This window comes from Clarias gariepinus, chromosome 23, assembly GCF_024256425.1.
Source record: "Clarias gariepinus isolate MV-2021 ecotype Netherlands chromosome 23, CGAR_prim_01v2, whole genome shotgun sequence".
In the NCBI taxonomy this organism is placed as follows: Eukaryota; Metazoa; Chordata; class Actinopteri; order Siluriformes; family Clariidae; genus Clarias; species Clarias gariepinus.
Window position 1 is genome coordinate 20,089,205 of NC_071122.1, and position 22,911 is coordinate 20,112,115.

At 41.8% G+C, this 22,911-nt stretch overlaps 1 protein-coding gene across 3 annotated transcripts in view; it reads right to left on the minus strand.

The window, feature by feature from the left end:
• ptprga (protein tyrosine phosphatase receptor type Ga) overlaps window positions 1-22,911 on the minus strand; it is a 252,060-nt gene that overhangs the window by 11,224 nt on the left and 217,925 nt on the right. Inside the window, exons 10-20 of one of the 3 annotated variants that reach the window (XM_053483754.1) lie at window positions 19,184-19,292; window positions 19,035-19,084; window positions 17,666-18,431; window positions 15,146-15,278; window positions 9,856-9,894; window positions 9,034-9,125; window positions 6,064-6,155; window positions 1,628-1,724; window positions 1,434-1,516; window positions 859-993; window positions 580-714 (exon numbers count right to left, since the gene is read on the minus strand). In XM_053483754.1, coding sequence (XP_053339729.1) covers window positions 580-714; window positions 859-993; window positions 1,434-1,516; window positions 1,628-1,724; window positions 6,064-6,155; window positions 9,034-9,125; window positions 9,856-9,894; window positions 15,146-15,278; window positions 17,666-18,431; window positions 19,035-19,084; window positions 19,184-19,292 — 1,731 coding nt within the window. The remainder of the gene's footprint in view (window positions 1-579; window positions 715-858; window positions 994-1,433; window positions 1,517-1,627; window positions 1,725-6,063; window positions 6,156-9,033; window positions 9,126-9,855; window positions 9,895-15,145; window positions 15,279-17,665; window positions 18,432-19,034; window positions 19,085-19,183; window positions 19,293-22,911) is intronic. The other 2 variants (XM_053483753.1, XM_053483752.1) reach the window with 2 other exon arrangements.

The window sequence follows — 22,911 nt, forward strand, 5'->3', positions numbered from 1 at the left end:
CCATATAATTTAGTAATCCTCAAAATTTGTGGAATTTACAAATATATGGCACAAAATTAAACAAAACCCCTCCATGATTCTACTTACTTCCTTACACATTTGATTTCTATAGCTCTGAATACAGTGCGCAACTTCAATAAATTAAATAGATTTGTAGTTTATTCGTTCTAGTGCGCATTCTTTCTCACAGGTCTGTTCTAGTTCTAGTGGTACACCGGGCGGTGAGTTTCCCCGAGCACAGCCTCCTTCACAGACTCTTATTTGTCTGGTTTGAACTTCTCCCATATCGGTACCAGTGTCGGCACCTGTGTGAGCGTAGCGAAGTCTAATCTCTTTTTGACCGTCTGCTGTTAAGTCAGATATCTCCAATAGCAGCGGCCAGTGACTCACTTTCATCAGAGCTCACTCCCAAACTGAAGTGGACACACCTGCTCCGTCCAAACAAAGACTTTGGGGCACTTTGATTTAATCGGATCAAAGTGCACTGTGTTACTGTGTGCAGTGTGTGTGTGTGTGTATTTCTGATCAGCTACAGTGAGTGTGAGCGTAAGAGAGAGAGAGAGAGAGAGAGACTCTGACCTTCTTGACTTTGGTGTTGCGAATGGTGAAGCGGCGGACCGTGTAGCAGGCGTGCACCTTGCTGCTCTTTAAGGTCACCACGATGTTACCGTACTCCTCGCTGTTCTCCGTCGGCCAGTACTGATCACACTTTCTCTGTACCACACAATACAGATAATGCTAACTTTGTATTGATGTTATATTAGGGCAGAAATGACTCTGGTTTCCTGTGTAATGCCCGGAAAGAGAGATCAAGATGTAACTTGAAAGTCTAGCCGGTTGCAAACTGAGGGAACTCACCCGTCCTTTCTCCACCAGGTTGGTGATCATGACGATGATGCCCGTATTCTGCTCCCACACCATCCTCCAGAAGTCTTCGAAAGTGGACTTGAGAGGCCCCTGAGCAGCAATGTACGCCTTGGGCTTGTTGTAACCCTGAGACAGTATAAACAACACACACACACACACTCAGAGCCTTAGTCACAGTTTTAGACCTAAGATGCATCAAACCATGTCTTAAAAGGGTCATATTCTGAGCATTTAAATAATTAACAAACACTTGGACGAACATTTCTTTAATGAGCGCTTTGCTTTACCACCCTTGTGGTGACAGATATTTAATAAAGAAGATTTTTTTTAAATCCATTTGTTATTAGACCTATACACAGGTTTCTGTAAATGAGCTGTTTCTATAAAAAAAAGTGCATTAATATTAAGCTGTGATTTATGTTGCAGCCAGAACGACGCTTCCACGCATGCTTAACTCAGTTCTGAATACGAGCAGGAATAATCGCTCTGATGAACAGTTGTGTCCACACGGCTATGGCTGATAAATTCGTAGAGACCCATGAGCGCACATTGAGCAAAACACTCACGTCCACGTAGTTAGCATTGATGTAGTCGCTGTGTTTGGAGTCCTTGCCGGCTAATGGCCTCAGCTTCACTCGACTGTGATCATCTGGAGAGGGACAGAGGCACAGAGTTGAGCTGAGCAGCATACACATCAGAGAGAGAGAGAGAAAGAGAGAGAGAGAGAGAGAGAGAGAGAGAGACAGAGAGAGAGACTCACAAGCTACGATGTTGATGTATCTGTTCTTGTGCTTGTTGTCTGGATGATTTGAATGTTCTGATGTGATCTTCATTTCAGCTGTGCAACGCTGCACTTCCTATAATACACACACACACATCAATTTTTTAGGAAATATTACAAAACACCAAGCAAGATTTAGATTAATGAAAATGTTCCACAAGCATTCCAACAGCCTTTCATGTTTCTTTTAAATGATGATTATCTACAGCGTGCAGACACAGCATTTATCTCTCTCGCTTTTTCTTTCTCTCTCTTTCTCTCATATACACACACACACACACACACACCTCAGCATGCAGCCGATACTCATTAGTCATATGTAGATTTTAAAGCCAAACTCAACATCAGCACAGAAGAGCTTGGAGGTGGGGTTCATTTTGTTGCCATGACAACAACTTCAGGACCTCAAATGATTTACATAACCAACATTAAATCAAGACAGTGAGATTTATTTGGTTTGTTTGATTTATTATTGACAAAAAACAACAGCAATGATTCGTGTTGATGTTTAGAAAAAAACCCTGACATGGTCATCTTTTCTACGTTCGCCTTTTCTTTTTGGAAGCACTATTATTACGGGTTGTGCACTATAATTCTGGTTGTATGAGGCTTGACTGGAAGGTCACCTGTACTAAGGATTGAACTCTGGCTGAGAATTACTTGGACAAAAAAAAAAAAGCTTCACCAGATTAAACAATGATTTGAGTTTTACACTGATTTCTCGACCAGCACCAGTGGATATCAGCATAAATACCAAATATCACTAATATAAATGATGCTTATCTCACAAAGCCATTGACATTTAGGTGCTGCTGAACAATCAGACGCCAGAGAGAAATGAGTGTGCGCATGCATTGATACAGACTAGGTGTGTATGTGTGCTTGTGAATGAGAGGTGAAAGAGAGAGAGATGTGTTGATCTGATAGTGTGACGCCTTTGAGGCGTTTAAAAAACTGCCAGAGGTGACAGCAACAGGAGAGACTTCCAAGTAAGTGACATCTGTTTCCTGCAATCTGCCTCCACTTTTAAGATTTGAACAAACATCCCCCCAAAAACACAACCCACCCCCCAAATCCCACACACCTGATCTGATCAAACCACAAATGCAAAAAGTGTAGGATGATTGTCTTGGAAACTTGGTGGAAGGGGCGGTGCTAATCTGAATCCATTCAAAGATCAGAAACCAAAGAGTGGAGGACATTAATGTTCTGTAATTTTTGATGACATACAATTGTACACGAGTTATAACTGTGTTTATTTTCGCCTCGTGCTGAAGTTTACTGGGTCGTGTGAGTCTGGCAGTTAATCTGAGATTAAACTTAATTTTTAAAAAGGAAACAGTTTAATCGCATGTAGTCAGTTTTTAGATGATTTAAGGATGAGCCTGCTAATCATAAAATGTAGTAGTCTTAAAATTTATATGCTTTTTAAAGCCTTACATCAAATGATGAAGGAAATATAATTTCTGTCTTTGTAAACCCTTGGACACTGTTCTACCTATTCACACATAATTGCTCCCCCTCCCTCTGTCTCTCAGCACGCACGGCCAAAACACCAATACAAATGCTCTACTCCAAAAATCCCCCCCAATCTTTCTGGCTCTCTCTCGCGCTCCTAAAGCCCTCTTCTTTTCCCAGGAATCCACTTAAAATCTCCCACAGGCTGCACACAAACCTGAATTCCTGCCACCCCAACCACCCCTTTCTCTCCATCTCCAGCCAAGGCAGCACAAAGCCACTTGTTAGTGGCCCTAGAGGCCCCCTTCTAAAAAGCAAAAAACAAAAAAAAGGGAGGAGAGGCTGTTAGGGGTCCAGACTGGCTCTGTCCTTTCTGCTGCATGGAGAGGTATAGGGGAAGAAAGAACGAGGCAGAAATGAAGAGGCTATTGAAGACACGACGCAGCCCCCTGACACCACTTCTCTGAGTGTGTAAAGAGACGCAGGGGCATGGAAACTCTATCCACACACACACAGAAAATATAACTATATATCTATACATACATACATACATATATATATATATTATATATAAGGTATATATATATATATATATATATATATAGTGATCTACCATCACGCTAATTCAGGATGTTTATCTTCCTTCCACATTTCTTCAGGATGTGGAAGGAAGATATAAAAGCATCTTTTTGCTTTCTAGCAGATTAAAGCCTTTCTTTACAATTAGCCTGACTGATAATTGTTTTTCCTGAGGCGTCACAGCTGTTTAGTCCCAATCCCTTAAGGTCACTTTGCATTGTGCATGTGAAAACACTCTTGCTTTAACTCTTGAACATATCTGTGAGTTGTACTGTTGCTTTTTTAATTTTTCTTTTTTTTTTGTAAAATTTTTATTTGATTTTATCATATGTAAGTGATCTACCATCATGCTAATTCAGGATGTTTATCTTCCTTCCACATTTCTTCCTTGATGATGATATTTCACCGCTATCCTTCCAGGTTTTAATGTAATGTGTTTTACAGTTCTTAACCCAATTTTAGTAGTTCCAGGAAACTCCATAACTGTTTTCTTTGCTTGATGCAGGCTGATAATTTGACCCTTCTAAAGTAAGGGTAACATCTTTGTCAGGACTGCAGGATGTGTCTTCTAACATAAAATGTTAAGAAATGAGAAGCTCCTCACTGCATCAATTGGGGTTAAAAAAAACTTGTTGCCAGCTGAACCATATTAATCATCACTGGTAATTATCCAATGGAAATTTCTTAACTATTTGCTTAATTTAATCCTGGTGGCTGAGCAGAAAAAAAAGAAGTCAAAAGACAAGTCCTATTTTATGCCTAATTTACTTTTGTCATATTTTTAAACTCTCTCCGAAACACGATAGCTAGACCAGTCTAAATCTAATGCCGGTTTAGCATGTGTCAGAATCGAGTACTAGACCTCAAGCTTTCCAGGGCCTGGCACGTTTCTTTAATAACCGTGGCCGAGAATTGTCTACTTTCACAGGATAAGCTCATTTGACTGACATCTTACACAGGCAGCCATGTTTACTCACCCAAAAGGGTTTCGAACAAAACTCTTGAAAAACAACTTCGGTTAGACAAAGTATGCTGTGAACTCCTTTCAATCCATTGACTATACATTGCTTTAAAAGTGGCGTAATTTTATTCAACCTTAGTCTTAATGACAGGAATTTTGATTGAATGTTTTTCTAAAGGCTTAAGTAGTTAATACATTCAGGGAGAATTAATGTGTAATTCATACCTAGGACATCAGGAACCTCTTACAGTATGTTTAGAGGTTTTAATGCTATTTCTCAAAACACAGCATGGTGTAAGTAATACCTACTGAACCACTAAAAATACATTTCATTTTTAAAATAGACTGAACAGTAAGTAAGAGCTGAGCAGAAAAGATAATTGGCTTGGGATGGTATGTGTGAGCAATTCAGAAGATGCTACAAACAGTACATTAGTTTTGCACTTTCGCCGGACTAGTTAATTGCCTGATGTCTTTCACTGCAGGTTATATTACTTTTCCATGAATTAAAATTAAGGTTAAGGTTTGAGTGACTTGTTTGACTTAAAATCTGGCATATTTAGAAAGCAGTGCATTGAAATCATAGACATATTTTGGCCTCACTGAAACACACATTGTGGGCAGATGTGTTCATGAGTCATGGTACACGAGACCAGCATGTTTCTGGAACATGAGTGACACATTCAAGTTTTATTCACTCCTATGACCTAGGCCAATTCACACCTCTGGACTAATGGTACTATGAATATCTCATGATGTCACAGGTGTGAATTTATCATCAAATACACAGGAAGTCCAATGTACATGATATCTGACTGGACCTGAGTGACTGTCACACACATCCTCATGGGTCAACAAGTAAAGAAAAAAAATTGGCACCTTTTATTATTAGGTATAAAGCAGCAGATGCTTGGTTAATATGAGACGTGTGGTCCTGTGCCTCTGTGGATTACTGATCATTTGTGATCCAGCCACAGATTAATATTAATACAGCCTGAAGGGTCTGACAGCTCGGCACAGGCGTGACATGATTTTCTGGCCTGGGCAAGGCAGGCTACAACCGAGGGCTGGTCATGTCCAAGACCATCTGGTTTACACACACACACACACACGCTCACAGAAGGGCTATAAAACATCCCTATTTACTGACACATTGACAGAGTACTGCCAGTCTGGCCTATAATGACATCCTGCCAGAACCCCTTAACACACACAGCTTGTGGACACACACACACACACACACACACACACACACACACACACACACACACACACACACACACACAGTGTACATGCCAGCTGTTTATAGACAGAAACTAAATGTTGTGGGCAAAAGCCATTACAGTACAGAGAGCCTCTGTGTGTGTGTGTGTGTGTGTGCTAGTTGTATAAGAAGCCATGACACGTGCCGCCTCACCTCAAAATCTTCAGAGAATCCATGCTGGTTGTTGGCGTACAGATCTGATATGCGCTTGATAAACTGCTTGACCGGGATGGCATCCATATCGTCTACAGCAAAGTTGGAGGACAAAAACACTTAGAGTGAAAAAGAAGACAGAAGTGATTTGTGTCCTTGCTTGCATTTGCATGTATTGTTAGAACAGCACATTTCAGGGCAGGACAAAAGTAACACATTAAGCACTGTTTGTGATCCTGATACTTGAGAATGACTGGAAAATCACAACAGCAAACAGGGCTAATACCAACGGCTCTATGTGTGTTTTATAGACTATAGTTTACTACGTATATTTAATGAATAGACGTCGTAAAACTGCTTCACACAGATTCAGATAAGGAATATAATGGCAGAGTCACCAGAAGAGACAATCTCCTTAAGGTGAAAAGAAGAAGGAACACTGAGAGGAGGGGAAACTCAAAAGGGAGCATGTTCTCTTCTGGGTGACACCAGGTAGTAGGATTATATGCAGTTACTGTACTCACAGAGTCACCCATCTCTCCATCCATCCTTCCATCTAGCCACCTATCCCTTCATCCAACCATTTCTCTATCTAGCCACCCATCACTCCATCCATCCAACCTTCCAGCCATCCATCTATCGCTCCATTCATCCATTCATCCCTCTATATATATTCATCCAAACACCTCTCCATCCATGCAACCATCCATTCATTCATTCACCCGTCCGTCCCTCTATCTATTCACCCAATTCTCCATCCATCCTTCCATCTAGCCACACATCCAGCCCTACATCCAACCATCTAGCCACCTATCCCCATCCAACCATCTCTGAATCAATCCATCCATCCATTCATCCATCCATCCATCCATCCATCCAGCTTTCTATCTCTTTATTCATCCAACAGTCTCTACTGGAGTTTAAAAGTAAAAGGGAGATTGGAGCGCAAAATATCTCTATATTAAATTTAAGGAAATACACTCTCATTTTGTTCCTTGTCACTTTTGTCATTTCCTGACCAAAAAAAAGAGGCTTTTTGCTCTGAGGTTGATGCTCTAATATTTCAGTACCTACTTTTCTATATATTCCAGTGAGACAAATGAAAACAGGAAATATTAATTTTCATTCCCCATCAAATCCAGGTGAAAGACTGATGACTTTAACCTGCCAGGAAAGCATTAATGATTCAAACCTCCATCTGTTCAGCCTCAGCCAATGCACAGATAGTGTGAGAGTGAGAAATATTTTTTGGTAGTTTTAAGGTATTGGTGAAGAGTGGTGTAAAAGGTAGAAGTGTTGGAGTTAAAATGAATGCATTATCAAGATGTACACTCAAGCATGCTCAGCAGGTAACTTCACACACAGTGGCTCATTTTTTAAATTCAGTTTCTTATAGATGTCACGATAATATTTGATTGTTATTGAGAAAAAAAAGCAAGCTGCCAGTTCTCTTGTGTATTCACTCACACTGTGCATTGTGTCTATGGGAATTATTTACTTCAATAATTGCAACAGATTTGCTGAGTCTGATATTTGTTTTGTCAGAAGTTGTATCGATTCAACTAATGCTGTTATTAACTATAATAGTTATAAAGCCAGAGAGGATTTGCAAGAATCATAACGGAGCCGGGCTGAAATCCTTTACCCATCTTTATTAGCTGGGTGAAGAGCTCATCACTCGCTGTTCATGTTCGAATCAATGCCATGATGGATTTTTATGTCTAAGGGTCATTACCCTAATCTAGCAGAGTAGTAGTCTGGATCAGGCAGTAAAATAATCTTTACTCCACTCCATCTCTTCTTACATAGTTACACACACACACACACACATACACATATACACATACATATATATATATATATATATATACAAACACACACACACACACACACACACACACACACACACACACACACACACACACACACACACACTTTTCACTCCACAAGACAGCTCCAATTATTTTTACACAAAGTGCAAAAGGGCAGAAAGAGCAACAGAGAGCGCTGGGTAATGTATGAGCGAGTGTGTGAGGTAGAGGATGAATAATAGCGCCAAGCTCTAAGGTACCAGAGTAAAATACACAACACAAAACAGTGTAAACAGTGTCGTGTTACGGCTTGGTGCGCTTTCATAAACGCGCACCCCGTGTTCTGAGCTTTGGAGTAAAACATGATCTGGAAAGATGGCCGTTGGTCAGGATGATAGTGTCCCGGGGTGTGAACGTGTCCACTGACCCGTTTATAACTAATAACGGCTGCTAAAGCGCCAGTCCTGAGGCCTTGTTTATAAATATTTGTACATCTTTACATTTTTATGGATTTGATTTTACATTAAACGTGACTCAGGGCTATATTAAAAGTAAAACTAAAAGAAAAACATTACATGGATGAAAATGTTCTTTAGGCTCGTACACAAGTACATTTTTATATATGTGTAATGTCTCTAGGTTTAATTATGTAAAAGGAAAAAAAGGACTTAAAAAAGTTTTAAATGTTAAGAAAGCACATGTTTGGGTGTTAAATGAATAAAGGAATCTCCTTCATAAGTTATAATAAGTTATGATGAGGTATAATCAATAGGTTAACTACAATTTTACAATTTAAAATTATTAGCCGCTAGTTATAATAATTATGTACAGTGTATTTATGTTAAAACTTAGGAATTGGTTAATTTGTTTGTTTGTTTATTTTCCTACATTTTATTGACTAGTCAAGATATTTCCTCGAGTTTAAAACTTAAAACATGCAAATAAATTATTTTCATTCTGTTTCTTTACTTTCCATATATATATTTCTTTACATATACAGTATGTGTGATTATAATAAATATTGGGTTTGAAAAGACATTAGACTCAGCTGTTGTGGTATTAATGTGTTCACACACACACACACTCAGGGTTATAAAGAACAATTAATAAACGTTGTGTGATTGAAGCAGGACTGTGCTGGTGAGCAGGTGAAACTCACCGGGGATGGGGATGACTGGAATGCTCTCGTTGGGCACCACTCGCGGCGAGTTGCTGTCCTCCACGTAGAAATGTGCAGTCTGAAAACACCTTCTAATCCATACATGGGGAAAAAAAGAAGAAGAAGAAAGAGATTGTGTAAGAAAGAGAGCTCATTAACACTTGTTAAAATGAACAATCCAGCCCTGATTTAGTTCACAAGTTCGGGAAAGTGAAAACCATAATTATATGCTTATAAAAGCAAACAGAGTGATAGATAATTTCAGAGGGGGAGGAAAAAAAAGAAGTGTGATGGATTAGTCACGGTGAGTAACATCCGCTTTGGGGATTGATCATCATACAGAAGTGAAAGACTGAGGCCAGGATCAAAGTGAACTTTCAACCCGTATCCAAAGAGCAAACACTAACTAAACACACACACACACACACACGGAAACATCATCTCCAGAAAGCCTTTTCCAAAATAAACACAATATGGCAGTACGATAGACCTTAGAGAGAGCACTAAGTCTACACAGATCCGGCGAAAAAAAGATGACACAAGCAGACGCTCTCGAACACAGCTCTCGGCGGGAAAAAAAAGAAGAAACAACATCAACAACAACACGAGTGTCAGGAAGAATCTGCTCCAGTTCCAAAAGCAGAACGTGAAAAAACTGGTTTTGCTTCTCTGGCTCACTCAGCAACAAAACAGTGCAGATAACACCTCTGAGAGAAGCAAGTGAAAATATCGAGAGAGTGTGAAGGAGGCGAGAGAAAACCAGAGAGACGAGTTGTAGTCATTAAGTGTCCTGAATGGAAGAAAGCAGGTTTGTCTTCCTACCTGTAGTGTACACACAAGAGAGAACACATTCTGTTCATCCTCCGACAGAACGAGGACTCTGAAGAGAAAAGAAGGAGAGAGGCAGAAGCTTTGACATGCTGTCGGTGACTGATAGGACGACAGAGACGAAAAGAAAGAGAGAGAGAAGAGGAGGACTGAGGGAGGGTCCCTCTTGTGTCACGCTCGTTTAACTCTTGGGGTCAGTTTCACATGGCGCCGCGTAAAAACACTGACCCCGGAACAGCCCCACTGCGGGTCTGTCCTTGACTTGACGCGCAGGTCAGACGATCTCAGGTCTGCTGAAGTGCAGGGAGGTGACAGAGAGGCAGTCCTAAGAGCAAGCAATAGGATTAACTTTGCACAACACTACGCCTCCTCCCCCAACACCTGCAGCTTGCTCTGTCACACACACACCCACACAGACACACACACACACGCACGCACCCAACTGCCTGGACACTCCTTTAGTGCCATTTCCTTTTTTTTTTTTTTAACTCTCTCTTTATACTTTGTGGTCAGTGACAAGCCTTGCCATAAAGACCAGCATTTAAGTTTCCTCAGGGACCCCCTGATTTTCTTTCATGTGCTGAAATTCTCTCTCTGTGCTCCACACGCCTGCTCTGCTCGACAAAGGCCGAGCACGGGAAGCCGTAGCCAAGCATTAATTAGCGCTTAGGACGGCTGAGGAACTTAAACAGGATATCGGCATGGTGGGAGATTTAAGAGCTGTGAAAAGCGGCGTTCTGCGAGGATGCATGCACAACCGTTTATGAATCGTTCACGGAGTAAAGGTCAATTGACCTCATTCGGTTTGTATAAGAGGCATAACAGGATGAGATATTCAGACGATAAGCGCATGACTCAGTGATACAGTGTTCAGGACGCCTCATTGCGCATACTTAAATACACGGCTTCACCACAGAGGACATTCAAATACTTCAGTGGAAATGTAAATTACTCACATTATTTGCTTTTGGATAAATTGATATGAGCTTAGTGTAAATATTCACTGCAGCACTGTTGGGTTTAAAATCTCACTTATGAGACATGAATTGCACATGTTATTGTGTCATAACATATAACAGTCATACCATATATCACATTCCAGGATGGCTAATAGAAAAGTCTAATTTTGATAGATATTGTGTTTAATAGCATTCTTTGGCACCAGTGCAGTGGCAACTTATTATAGATTTATATAGAATCATTTTCTGTTAAAAGCTACATTTAATGTCTTGGAAAGGCCACTAAAGAAATGTTTCAACAGTCAGTCCCTCAGAAGCACCTCTCTCTCAAAGTAAAAAAAAAGACTTTCCACACAGTGGAAGAATAAAACTTTCCCTCCAACTGACACTGGAGACTCCTTCCAATTATTGAGTTTGACTAAAATGATCTAACTCTTTAAGTTAGTTGTCACTATGACAACAATCATGTACTCAATCAAGGACGTTCTGTTTTACAAAATTAATCAAACTGGTCCCATAGAAAAAAATAATTATTTTGCACAAGGAAAAGACATTAACACTGAACCAGAACTCTGAGTAAACAGATTATATAAGCATTGCTGCTGATGCACTGAATCTGTCCATTAAAGAACGATTGTGCGTCTCTTGGCAGATAAAGAGCTCATCAAATGTCTCTGAATGGACTGCTGACAGCCGGAAGGCTTTTAACGTCAGAGCTGCAGTCCTCGGTAAAGCCCAACCCTGTCCATCACAGCACAGGAGAGACTCCTGATCTACACACACATACACACACACATTCAGAGCAGGAGAAAAGACACAGAAGGACAAAAAAGGGATGAGGAGAGAAAAAGAGAGCGAGAGAGAAAAAAGAAGGTTGGTTAAAAAGTAATAGAGACAAAAAGAGAGAGCACAAAGGCAGAGAGGTTGAGGGAGTGAGAGAGAGAAAATGAGTGATGAACATTTTTTTTTAGTTTTACTATTTTTTTCAATAATAAAATTAAATTCATAAATTAATATTAAATGTTAAGGGTTGCGTAACATGAGCTAGATGGCTAGAGTGAAGTTATGTATGGCTAATCTCTGTACATGTGCACAGAACTGTGTGTGTATGTATATGACGAGACTATACAGTAAAGCATCCGCATAGTGACTACAACCATAATTGCGCGTACACATAATGTATGATAACACACACACACACACACAGTGCATGGGCTGAGGGTTTTGGTCTCCAGCTGAGAGTGAGAGTGAGCAGATGGGTGAGCGTGTGTGCTCAGGACAGAGAGCTGTGACCTGGAGACGAGCTGTTGTGCGAGGCAGAGCTGTTTAGTAAACACACCAACACCCAGCGAGTACACCGCACACTTCTGGGAGATGGAGTGCACAGCTGAGGGAAAGAGATTCCCAGAAATGAAAAACAGACCAGACGTGCATCTTGGACTAGTTCGCGAGAAATAAAGCCTTTCCTGCGTTCCCTCTAGGCAGTCTCAGACATGTGGGGAAACTGTGCTGCACACTGCGTGGGCACAGACTGCGATTTTTAAACAAAAGGACATTGTTTAATTAGAAAGAAAATGTTGTTTTGTTTGCAGCGCATGCTAATCGCTAGGTTCGTGACACTTAGAAAAAGGAGGTGTGTTTATTCCTGTTTATTTCTAACGGAGGTGATGAAGGAAGGCAGATATCCAAAAAAAACTCTAAACTTAGAAAATGAAGCCAAAAGGACGTTCCTAAACCTTCGCCAAAGAGAAACGAGAAACACGTTTTAAAGGAGCGGTGTGTCATTTTGAGAGTCTTCTTTCGGGAGAACAACACAGACCTCATGCACCACTTTTCACAGAAAAAGGAATGAAATGAGCTGGTTCGTTCGGGAGGAAATAAAAAGATCAAAATAAACAAAATATTCAGATGTATTACCTGAAAATGCTGCAAAACAGTGTTTCTTATAAATTATGTCAATAGTCTAAGACTTTTAAAAATGACAAACTGCACCTTTAAAAGTGTAAATGTGATCCCTCATTCAGTGATTACTTTCCCAGTCTTACAGTGCCTTGCAAAAGTATTCATACCCCCTGAATTTTTGCACATTTAATCATGTAAATGTGCTAAATATAAATGTAATATTGTATAAAAGGAAAATGGTAAAATTAGTTTCACAATTTTTTTACAAATAAATATCTGAATGCAAGTCCCGCTGGGTCAATTACAGTCTTTTTGGGTCTCTAACAGCTTTGCACATCTACAAAGCGACATTTTTTTTGCCAATTCTTCTTCGCAAAATAGCTCAAGCTCAGTCAGATTGGATGGAGAGCGTCTGTGAACAGCAATTTTTGAATCTCACCTCAGATTCACGATCGTATTTAGGTCTGGGCTTTGACTGGGCCGTTTTAACACATCAACATGCTTTAAATGATCTAAATTATTCTACTGTAGCTCTGACTGTATGTTAAGGGCTGTTGTGCTGCTGGAAGGTGAACCTTCAGCCCAGTCTCAAGTCTTTTGTGGATTCTAACAGGATTTCTTTTAAGATTGCCCTGTATTTGGCTCCATCCATCTTCCCGTCCACTCTGACCAGATTCCCAGTCCCTGCTGAAGAAAAGGATCCTCACAACATGAAGCTGCAAACACCATGTGTCACAATGGGGATGATGGTGTGTACAGTGTGATGAGCGGTGTAGTAGTAGTCGTAAGTGCATTTGGGGCTAAAAAGTTACATTTTGATCTCATCTGACTAGAGCACTTTCTTTCACGTTTGCTGTGTACCCACATGGCTTGTCGAAAACTGCAAATGGAACTGCTTTTTTTTAACAATTGACTTTCTTTTTGATATTTTCCCATAAAGTCCAGATTTGTGGACCAATAGTTGTCCTGTGGATAGATTCTCCCACCTGAGCTGTCGATCTCTGCAGTGGATATTAATGCTCTCCATGCCTGTCATCCGGGCCTGTTAGTTCACGTGGTTTACGTGGTAGGTTTGCAGTTGTGCCATACGCTTTCCATTTTCACATAATAGATTAAACAGTGCTTCATGAGATGTTCAAAGCTTGGGATATATTTATATATATATATATATATATATATATATATATATATATATATATTTTAAATATGTCCCAACTTTCAATTTCTCCACAACTTTATCTGTGACCTGTCTGTTGTGTTCCTTTACACTGAAATAAAATTATACACTACATTTGGACTACATTTACTAATTAGGTGACTTCTGAAGGCAATGGATCCTACTGGATTTTAGTTGGAAGGGATCAGAGTAAAGGGGGCTGAATACAAACACACCCCACACTTACAGTTTTTACTTCCACTTGACAATTCTGTGCCAATTTGTGCTGGTCTATGACATAAAATCCCAATAAAATACATTTATTAGTATAGTTTGTGTTATACAATTACAACCACAAACCACTGTTTGTGGTTGTAATTTGGAATATGTGGAAAGGTTCGGGGGGAATGAATACTTTTGCAATGCACTGTATTTACTTTCTATTCCTCTCTACCCTGCTGTTTCTCCTTCTTCATCTCTCCCAATCCTCCATCTCTCTTTTCTCAGTCTCTCTGTATTCTTTGTCTGTTCCTATTTCCATCAATGTCCATCTTGTCTCCCTCTCTCACTCTACCATCTCACTCACTGTCTCTCTCCTTCCTTCTCTATTTACTGTCTCTGTCTCTCTTACCTATTATTCTCTGCCTCTCTCTCTTTCTTTCTCTCTCTCTCTCTGCAAACCTCTTTAGGATCCTTCTTCACTAAGCCTAAGTGAAGGCCATGACAACAGGTCCTTGGTAACCCGCTTTTATGGCACTTGCATCGCCACGGCGATGTCCTGAGGGAAGGCTGCAGACCCTCTTCATCTTACTTACAGTCATACATGGGTTGGATTTCTCACACACACTTATATTCTGCTCTCACAGTGCTGTAAAGGTTCCAAGGTCCTTGACATGATGAATGACATACAAACATGAGAAGATCCAACTACAAGAAGAAGTGTAGGAAAGGGACAGAAAACACAAAAGGACAGGGATTCAATCTAATTTGGCGAATCACCTGGAAAGTGAATTGGTGGCTCTGTACGACAACTGAACCAGTGAAACGGCTTATCCAGAACACAGTCGCTCAGCCAAGGCATGTTCGGAGTTTGTTTATCTAATCTACCATTAAACACCCTGATGCGAGTTTGAGCCGAATGTGTGACAAACTAGTCATCGGCGATAAGCTGCATATCAGCTACTTACCGACTAAAACAGCCTAAAATCATGGCCGATCAAGTACATTCGAGGTGAAGGGTCATATCCTTAATCTCGTTGACTCTTACCTCCAGTAGACGAGGACGGCCAGGAGGAGGATGAGGCAGAGGAAGGTCAGAGCCGACACCACTACTAGGGGAATGATCCACTCCATCCTGCCTGAACCGGGAAGCGGGCGCATATTGGAGATTATCGTCCGCTCTGAAACACACACATGCACATTACAGCAAAAACCATCAGACGGATTTACAGTTGGAGCGACAATACTGCTAGATGTACTGTAAAATATTTATCACAGGAAAGAACTTTAGTGTTTCCCATATCTCCGTTTCCACATGCCCTTCCTACGGCGATGCACATAAAGCTCCAGAGATACAGTGACCGCTGTGACAGTCAGTATTTACTGAAATCATATTTTAGCACCTTTGCCTGGTTTATTTATATAAGCTGCACTGTGCTGCGAGCTGAAAGTTGACCTGCGCTACACTAGTGAGGGACGACAGGAACGCTGTGTACCCGAGTAAAAAACATGCAATCCAACATGACACTCGGATGTCAACGGTCGTCTCTGGTCCTGTCTTTGGTTATATTTGTACATCAGAGACGCTTTGAGACTGTCAGAAATCTTCTGAAATTTCACTGTGTGTGTGGGGGGGGGTTTGATTGAGCAGAATACCAGAGCACCAGTTATAAGAGTAAAAACTCATTTTATTTAAAGCACTTATCCCAGTGTTTCATTAGTGCTTGGACACCACAGAGGTAGAAGGTTTTCTCAGTACGCCGGAGCCATGATCATGATCAGACTGCCTGCTTCATGTCTAAAACGCTGGCCTCCCAGGAACCCCTTTCAATGGTCAGACGCAAGTAGTTGAAGTGGCTTCGGTGAATGATTGTGTGTACGATTCCCACAGACAGACGCGTCTCTTCTGCAAGTTACCGACAAGTTATTTGTCGATTTTCAAGGATCATGACATCCAAGTGAATGTCAATCGGTTTTACTGCTTCACTCCTCGAGAAATTTCCGGTTTGACTTCCTTGCAGGAAGTGTCAAAAAATGTCAACACACATGATAAAATGGTGATGTCATTTTAAATGCTTTACATTCTATCTGTGAATCTGGAAAAAAGCTTTAGCCATTATGATAAAAAAAAAATTTTTTTTGGTAAAAATATTATGTTGAATTTTTTTTTTAAACATGCACTGCAAAAGTTTCTAACAGCATAGCTCAAAAATACCATGAGGTCATGTGAGTCTCTGTGTATGTTCTGTGAGTGTGTGTGTAAGTGAGCGCATGTGTGTGTACTCTGCCCTGTTTACTCATGTAACACCGCGCACCATGAACGCTCTTATAAACACATGCGCGCGTATGCATGCATGCATACACAGACACACACACACACACCCTCTTTTCGATCTTACTGTTCCTGTCTGACTGCAGTCTGAAAAAGAATATTTTAATACTAATGCTTTAAACCTATCAAGCAACTGACAATGATTTCTTATTCTGTCTCTCTCTCTCATATCACGATCGTGCTATGCAGCAACTAGACTCACACACACACACACACACACACAGAGCCTACCAGAGCTCCAGACTGCAGAATCATTCCCGGAGCCCATGTTAGTGATTCAGAGGTGACCGTGACGGCCCTAAACCCTGCAGAGCCGCAGCTCCCAAACCTGCCGCGCTCCATGAAACCCTGCTGCTACAGCACTACGCTAAGATGCTATGCTAACAAGCTGCTGATGCTGTGTGCTCTCTGCCTCTTCAGCCAAAGAAACAGGACTGGTATACAAGAGGGGAGAGCTCACACACACACATACACACACACACACATGTAGAGCAGAGCCAAACATAACTCCAGTGCCAGAGAGCTAAAAATGGAGAAGTTTCTTCCTCAGACTTTTCCTCCCCCATGCAGCTGAGACACTGTTTCCTCTCATCCTCTCTGGACTGCAGCAGAACTAGGCCAGGATCATGTCTCCCAAGCGCACACGGAGACAGAGACACGGATGAGGAGGAGAATCAGGGAGAGAGGAGATACTGTGCGTTTGAAGACGATAAGCTGTTGATGTCACTGCTGGATTATGTTCCAACATGGTTTTTGTTGGTGTGTGTGTGTGTGTGTGTGAGAGAGATGGGAAGAGAAAGAGGCTGCTGCTCTGGTGGCTTACAGTCGCAACATGTTCCAAGTCAAAACTCCTAGGCTACTGTATAATTTATCTTACCTAAATTTATTTATTATTTTTTTTAAACAGAACACAAGGAATATTTGACGGTAACTCATGCTGGGTTTGTCGCAGTGCTCATGTTTTTATCGGCGCTGGAAACCGTGTTTACATCTTGTCCTCTGTGTTCCTGTAATTTGCGCCAAACCGTTTAAAAAAAATGTCAAAAAACAAGAACGTGATTAGACTCTGAATCGACCTGACGGAAAACAAACCAGGCAATAGAGAGAGAGAACACTGAGCAGGTGTGAAACAAAATCTGATCATATATAGATATTCTAAACACACACACACAGTGAAGTATGTAGCCTGTGCCGCACATATTTTCCACTAGATGGCATTAGCGAGTTCATACTCACCTGTATGAAAGGAGAAGGGCCACTGACTCCTGTCCCCCATGCTGCTCTTCCCACCCTTAGGAGGGGCTTCTGGGGCAGGGAGCACCGCACTGTTATTCCCCACAATCATCGGCTCTGTGCTGGGCGTCACAGTGTCTTCCTCCTCTTCCTCTGTCGTCCCCGTCCATGTGTCCGGCGGTACCGTGGATGTCCTCCTCCTGTCCGCTTTGTCCTCCTCCTCGTCCCTTCTCCCTCCTTTCTCCTTGGCGGTGGAGTCGGGCGCTGTCGTTGGAGGCTCTTGGTCTGCCGAACTGTTCACCTGCGTCTGGACGTCGTCCGGGGCGTTCTTTACGGGTTTGCCTTCTTCGCCTTTGTCTTCTTCTTCGTCCTTCTCTTCCTCTTCCTCGCCGTCCCTCTCCCCCTCCTCGCCTTCCGTCTTGGTGGGTTTCTCCACTCCGGCGTTGTCATCCGCGCCTTGGTTCTGGGCGTTTTCTGGGGTGGGGGTAGCGGCAGTCTGTTCGGCCGTGGTGGGTGGGGTTTGAGTTGGAGGGCGGAGACTGGGCCAAGCCGAGCTGGGGAAGGAGGAGATGACGCCGCCGCTGAAGCCCAGGCCTGCCAGGAGAGTGCTGGTTACAACGGACGCCACGGTCGCCTGGCTACCGCTGGAGGAGGGGCCGATGCCGGTCGCCATGGAGACGAAGGAGAAGGGCAGGCCCGACGAGGTCCAGGTGGATGAGCCGGAGCTAATGGGAGCCATGTCGGCCGAGGACGCGGGAGACACCGTGGGCTAAACAGGGATCGATAGGGGAAAAGTTTGAACACAGAACACACGGCAGGGCTTCTCTTCTTATTTCGATTAAACTATTGGCGCCACAAGTAGCCAATTCAATTTTAAATTACATTAAATGAAATTTTTATGTGAATATAATAAATGCAACAAGAACTTTGCATGTTCCTTTTTTTCCTGCTTTTTATAGCTGAAATATTAACATAATCACCGTAATAAAAACGGTGATGATATAAAAGTCCTTGGTACTTTTATTAACGCTCTTAAGCTTGGACATTCATCTCCTGGTGATTTTCTTTTATTAATAATTCATCTGTGCAATTTGAATGATTGTACACAGTTCTGAAGATGAAATCGTTTAAGCCACATATTAAAGAAATACATCATCTGTAGGGCACGCGTGTGTGTGTGTGTGTGTGAAGCTATCACAAACAGGAATCATATTCTGGTTCTCTGAAAAAAAATGAAAAAATCATTTTATCTTAAACTCCTTGGCGGGAAAAATCCTAATTCATCACTATACAGTATGTGTGTGTTTGTGTGCGCATGCGTGTAATAAACAAGGAGATACAGCTGCCACCTGCTGGACGGAGATGGACCTACCATTCCTGTTTTCACTATCCTGGTCCCTTCAAATATTCTGGTGGTATTTGCTGAAACGACAAAAGCAAACACAGGGATATGACAAAAGGAAGTGCTGGGAAACGCGTATGTGTGTGTGTGTTTGTGCACGTGTGTGTGCATGCATTTACCTCTGAAGAGCATGCTCTGGCTGAAGTCGCTGCGCTTGTCGTTCAAGCACACAGCCTGGACTCGGAAGAGATACAGCACGTCTGGAGAAACTGGTTTGATAACGGCCTCCTGGAACACACACACACACACACACACACAGACACGCATGTACAGACATGAAAGGAGCGAAGTGTCGGGCTCTCCCGGGGCTCCGAGGCAGAGCAGAGGCGCACTTCCTGTAAGAGGAGCGTGTGATGTGAGTGTGTTATCTTCACACAGACATAGGGTGCGTTTGATTCATAGCACAAAAGGAGGATAGGTGCAACAAGCTAACATCCACAGAGCATTTTACTATTTTATCAAAACAGTTTTTCTCATGGTGTGTGTGTGTGCTTTTAAAGCTGTGGAGCAATCTGAGGGCTGCTCAAATGCTCTGGGAAATAAAAACAAGAAGATAAAAAAAAATAAAAAACGGTTTTGTTTATGACCTACTGAGTTACAGTAGAGTCTTGAGCTAGCTATGAAACATCACGTTTAGCTAATGTACTACTGCTAGGTTTATAAGGCAGCTAAGCTGCTAGCTACTTTTACTTTTTTATGGTTTTCTCCACCGGTGTAATGCCGTGCAGCTCTCTATATTGGATATATCACTATTAGATACCATTGGGTAGCTAATTACATTTGATTAAGATGCTCCTGTCACTGGTAGCATCTATAGTAGCATGCTAAATTTATTTCAACATAAAAGTACATAGTATGTACGTTACACATCTACAGCATCTAGGCATAACAAGGAATGGAGCATCTCTGAGACATTATAATTGACCTCCTGTTCAGATCAGGAGTCGCTCTCTCTATATTTCTCTTTTTCCTTTTTTCCTATTTTCTTTTTTTTACATATCACATCACTGTTTTTCTCTTTCGGTTCATGGAGCCTTCATTGCCCCTCAGGTCTGTGCGCTTCAGTAACTGAGAGAATGAGTGAGACAGAAAGAGAGACAGAGAGAGAGAGAGAGAGAGAGAGAGAGAGAGAGAGAGATAGTGATAGAGTAGAGGGAGATGGAGCAGACCCCACGCTGAGGGGGCCGTTCGTTTACACACCCAGACGTTTCAGGACAATTAACTCGTATTTTCAGCAAACATGAACAGGGAAATGCTCATTTACAAACCACGCACTGTGCGTATGTGCCATATGAATTATTTAACACTGTTAAAATGTTTCGACAGGAGAGCGAATCCGAGATACAGATCCTGAACTGAGAGAGAGAGAGAGAGAGAGTCGAACAATCCGGGTGATTTAATACCTCGGTTATAATGTTTATAATGAGTTTCTGGAGGACGAGTTCCAAGATGTGAGGCAACAGATGCTGTTTAGTTGACTTCGTCGGAAAATTTGAAGGTGAAATCTGATTAGAGACGATTTTTAAGATATCGCATACTTCTTGATTTTCTTCGTTACCGCTCAAAGATTAAGTCCTGTGAGCTAATATTGGGTAATATTGGCTTCGAGGCAGATGCTTGCATATCAGGTCATGTGACCCGTTCAGAAAGAACATGGGTCGATGCTTAAAAGTAAGGTTTTTAGGGACGTATTAGAGATAAACAGCAGTTTATCCAGCTATACAGTGTGCGCTTGCATGGTTGCTAAACCTTAAAAGAAAAATTTAAAGCCAACGTTAACGTTTTCACTTCATTTTGTAGATTGTGTTCGTATCGCTTTACAGCCTTATTTGAAACTTTTCATCAGCCTCTCTCTTCCTTCTCCATGAGTGCCCCTGTTCCAAACCACGCCCACACCAAAAAGTCATTATGTATGAGCAGTGACTACAAGTGTACACACGCATCCAAAATTCACATCAGGCAAATTCTCTTCGTCTCCCTCTCTGCTTTGCTCCAAACCGGTCCTGCTCGATTTAACGCCGCTGAAAATGCTGTTTTGTTTCTTCCCCTCCCTGTCTACTAAAACCGTGCTGGAAGCGTCGTCAAGCCTTCGGTGGATTCTTTGTTGATTTGGTGGAAGTTTTTTTTTTCTTTCCCCCTTCATAAAGCCACAGCGGTCCCTAATGTGACCCAGATAACTGCAGTGTCTTGGGAGGAAATTGAGAATAAAAATGGAAATGAAGCTCAGAAAAGGGAGAGAGAGAAAGAGAGAGATGCTGAGAGAGGCAGAGTGACAGAAGGGATGTAGATTGTGGGCAGATGTGAATGTGGAGAAGGCCTCCGTGGCGCTTGTGATTTCATTACCGATCACGAGGAGGGAAAACCTAAGAAAGAAAAGAGGGAAAACATCTCCACCTCTCATCACCCTCGAGCAAGAAATCAGCAATCACGTCCCCTCATTAATCCCCCCCACACACACCTTTCTAGCCCACCCGCATACCGACTGCTACAAAATAAACCCTCGTGCGGGGAGAGAGACGGTAAAACCCAGATGCTCTTCTTAAGCGGTTCGAGGCTCGTGAATAGCACTTAAGTATATCCGAAAGCAGAACATCAAGGTCAGCTGCTCCTGCCGAGACCCCTTCCTTGCTAATGTCCAGAAATGTGTTTGATAATCCGCAGCTGGGCCGATTTAAAAGCTTTTTAGCTCGACGGTGAAGAGCAAGCGAGCAAGCTTCATTGGATAATTACAGCAGCATCCAAATGACTACAGGTGTGGCCGCAGGTGGGAGCGGGTTATTGCATATGCACCTTATGTGCTGCTTCAACGATAACGGGGACGGAGAGAAGTGCGATGAATACTGTATTAGCTTCTGAATGCCTATAAGGTCCGCATTATTCTAATTTATTCTATATTGGCGGCCAGTGTAAGATTAATGGCGTCAAAGTGGAGCGGCTCGGCATGAGCGGCATTTAGTCATTGATCTGTGGTACAGTGGGAAGATATAATGTACATGTATATGAGAGATTAATACACAGAGACACAGACACACACACACACACACAGACACACACACACACAGATCCCTGACAGAGGCGAAACAGCCAACTGCAAGGAGCAGAACTCGCCAAGCTTGGCTTAAGCACCTTATGTTCCTTGAAAGTCTGTCCCAAATGAAATCACGCCAAAGAGAAAAAGTGAAACGTATTTAAAATTGGCAGCTGATTTAATCACATGAAATCGCTTCCAGGACTTTTTCTGAAGATATTTTTTAACAACTTGGTGCAGTTCTAACTACTTACAGTTCTCAAAGCTTTCGTAAACTGAACTACAGTGAAACCTCGGATTGCGAGTAACGCTGTTTGTGAGTGTTTCGCAAGACGAGAATTTTTAATAAATTTTGACTTGAAAAACAAACAAGTCTTGGTTTACGAGTACAGAGTATCACGTAGCACGCATGCGCTACTTGTTTTGACGATACCCTCTACTTTTGCCTTCACACACACACACACACACACACACACACACACACACACACACACACACACACACACACACACACATCTTTCTCACAAACACTGCTATGTCATGATTTTTCTCAAAGGTAAAGTGCAGGTTAATTTATTTTATTTTTACTTTAAAGCAGTGTTTATGTTACTGTGTCGCTCAATCGAGTGTCATCAGAGAGATTTCTTGTTTATTTTTCCGATAAAATGGTGTTTCCGTTGTGTGCACGTGTGTTTAAAAAGAGTGGAGGAAGGGTAACTCTGTAAGACGAGAAGAGAGAGAGGGGAGCTTACTTTAGATTCACACCTACACACACACACAAAAAGCGAATGCGTGCACAAATGGAAACACTTATCTGTC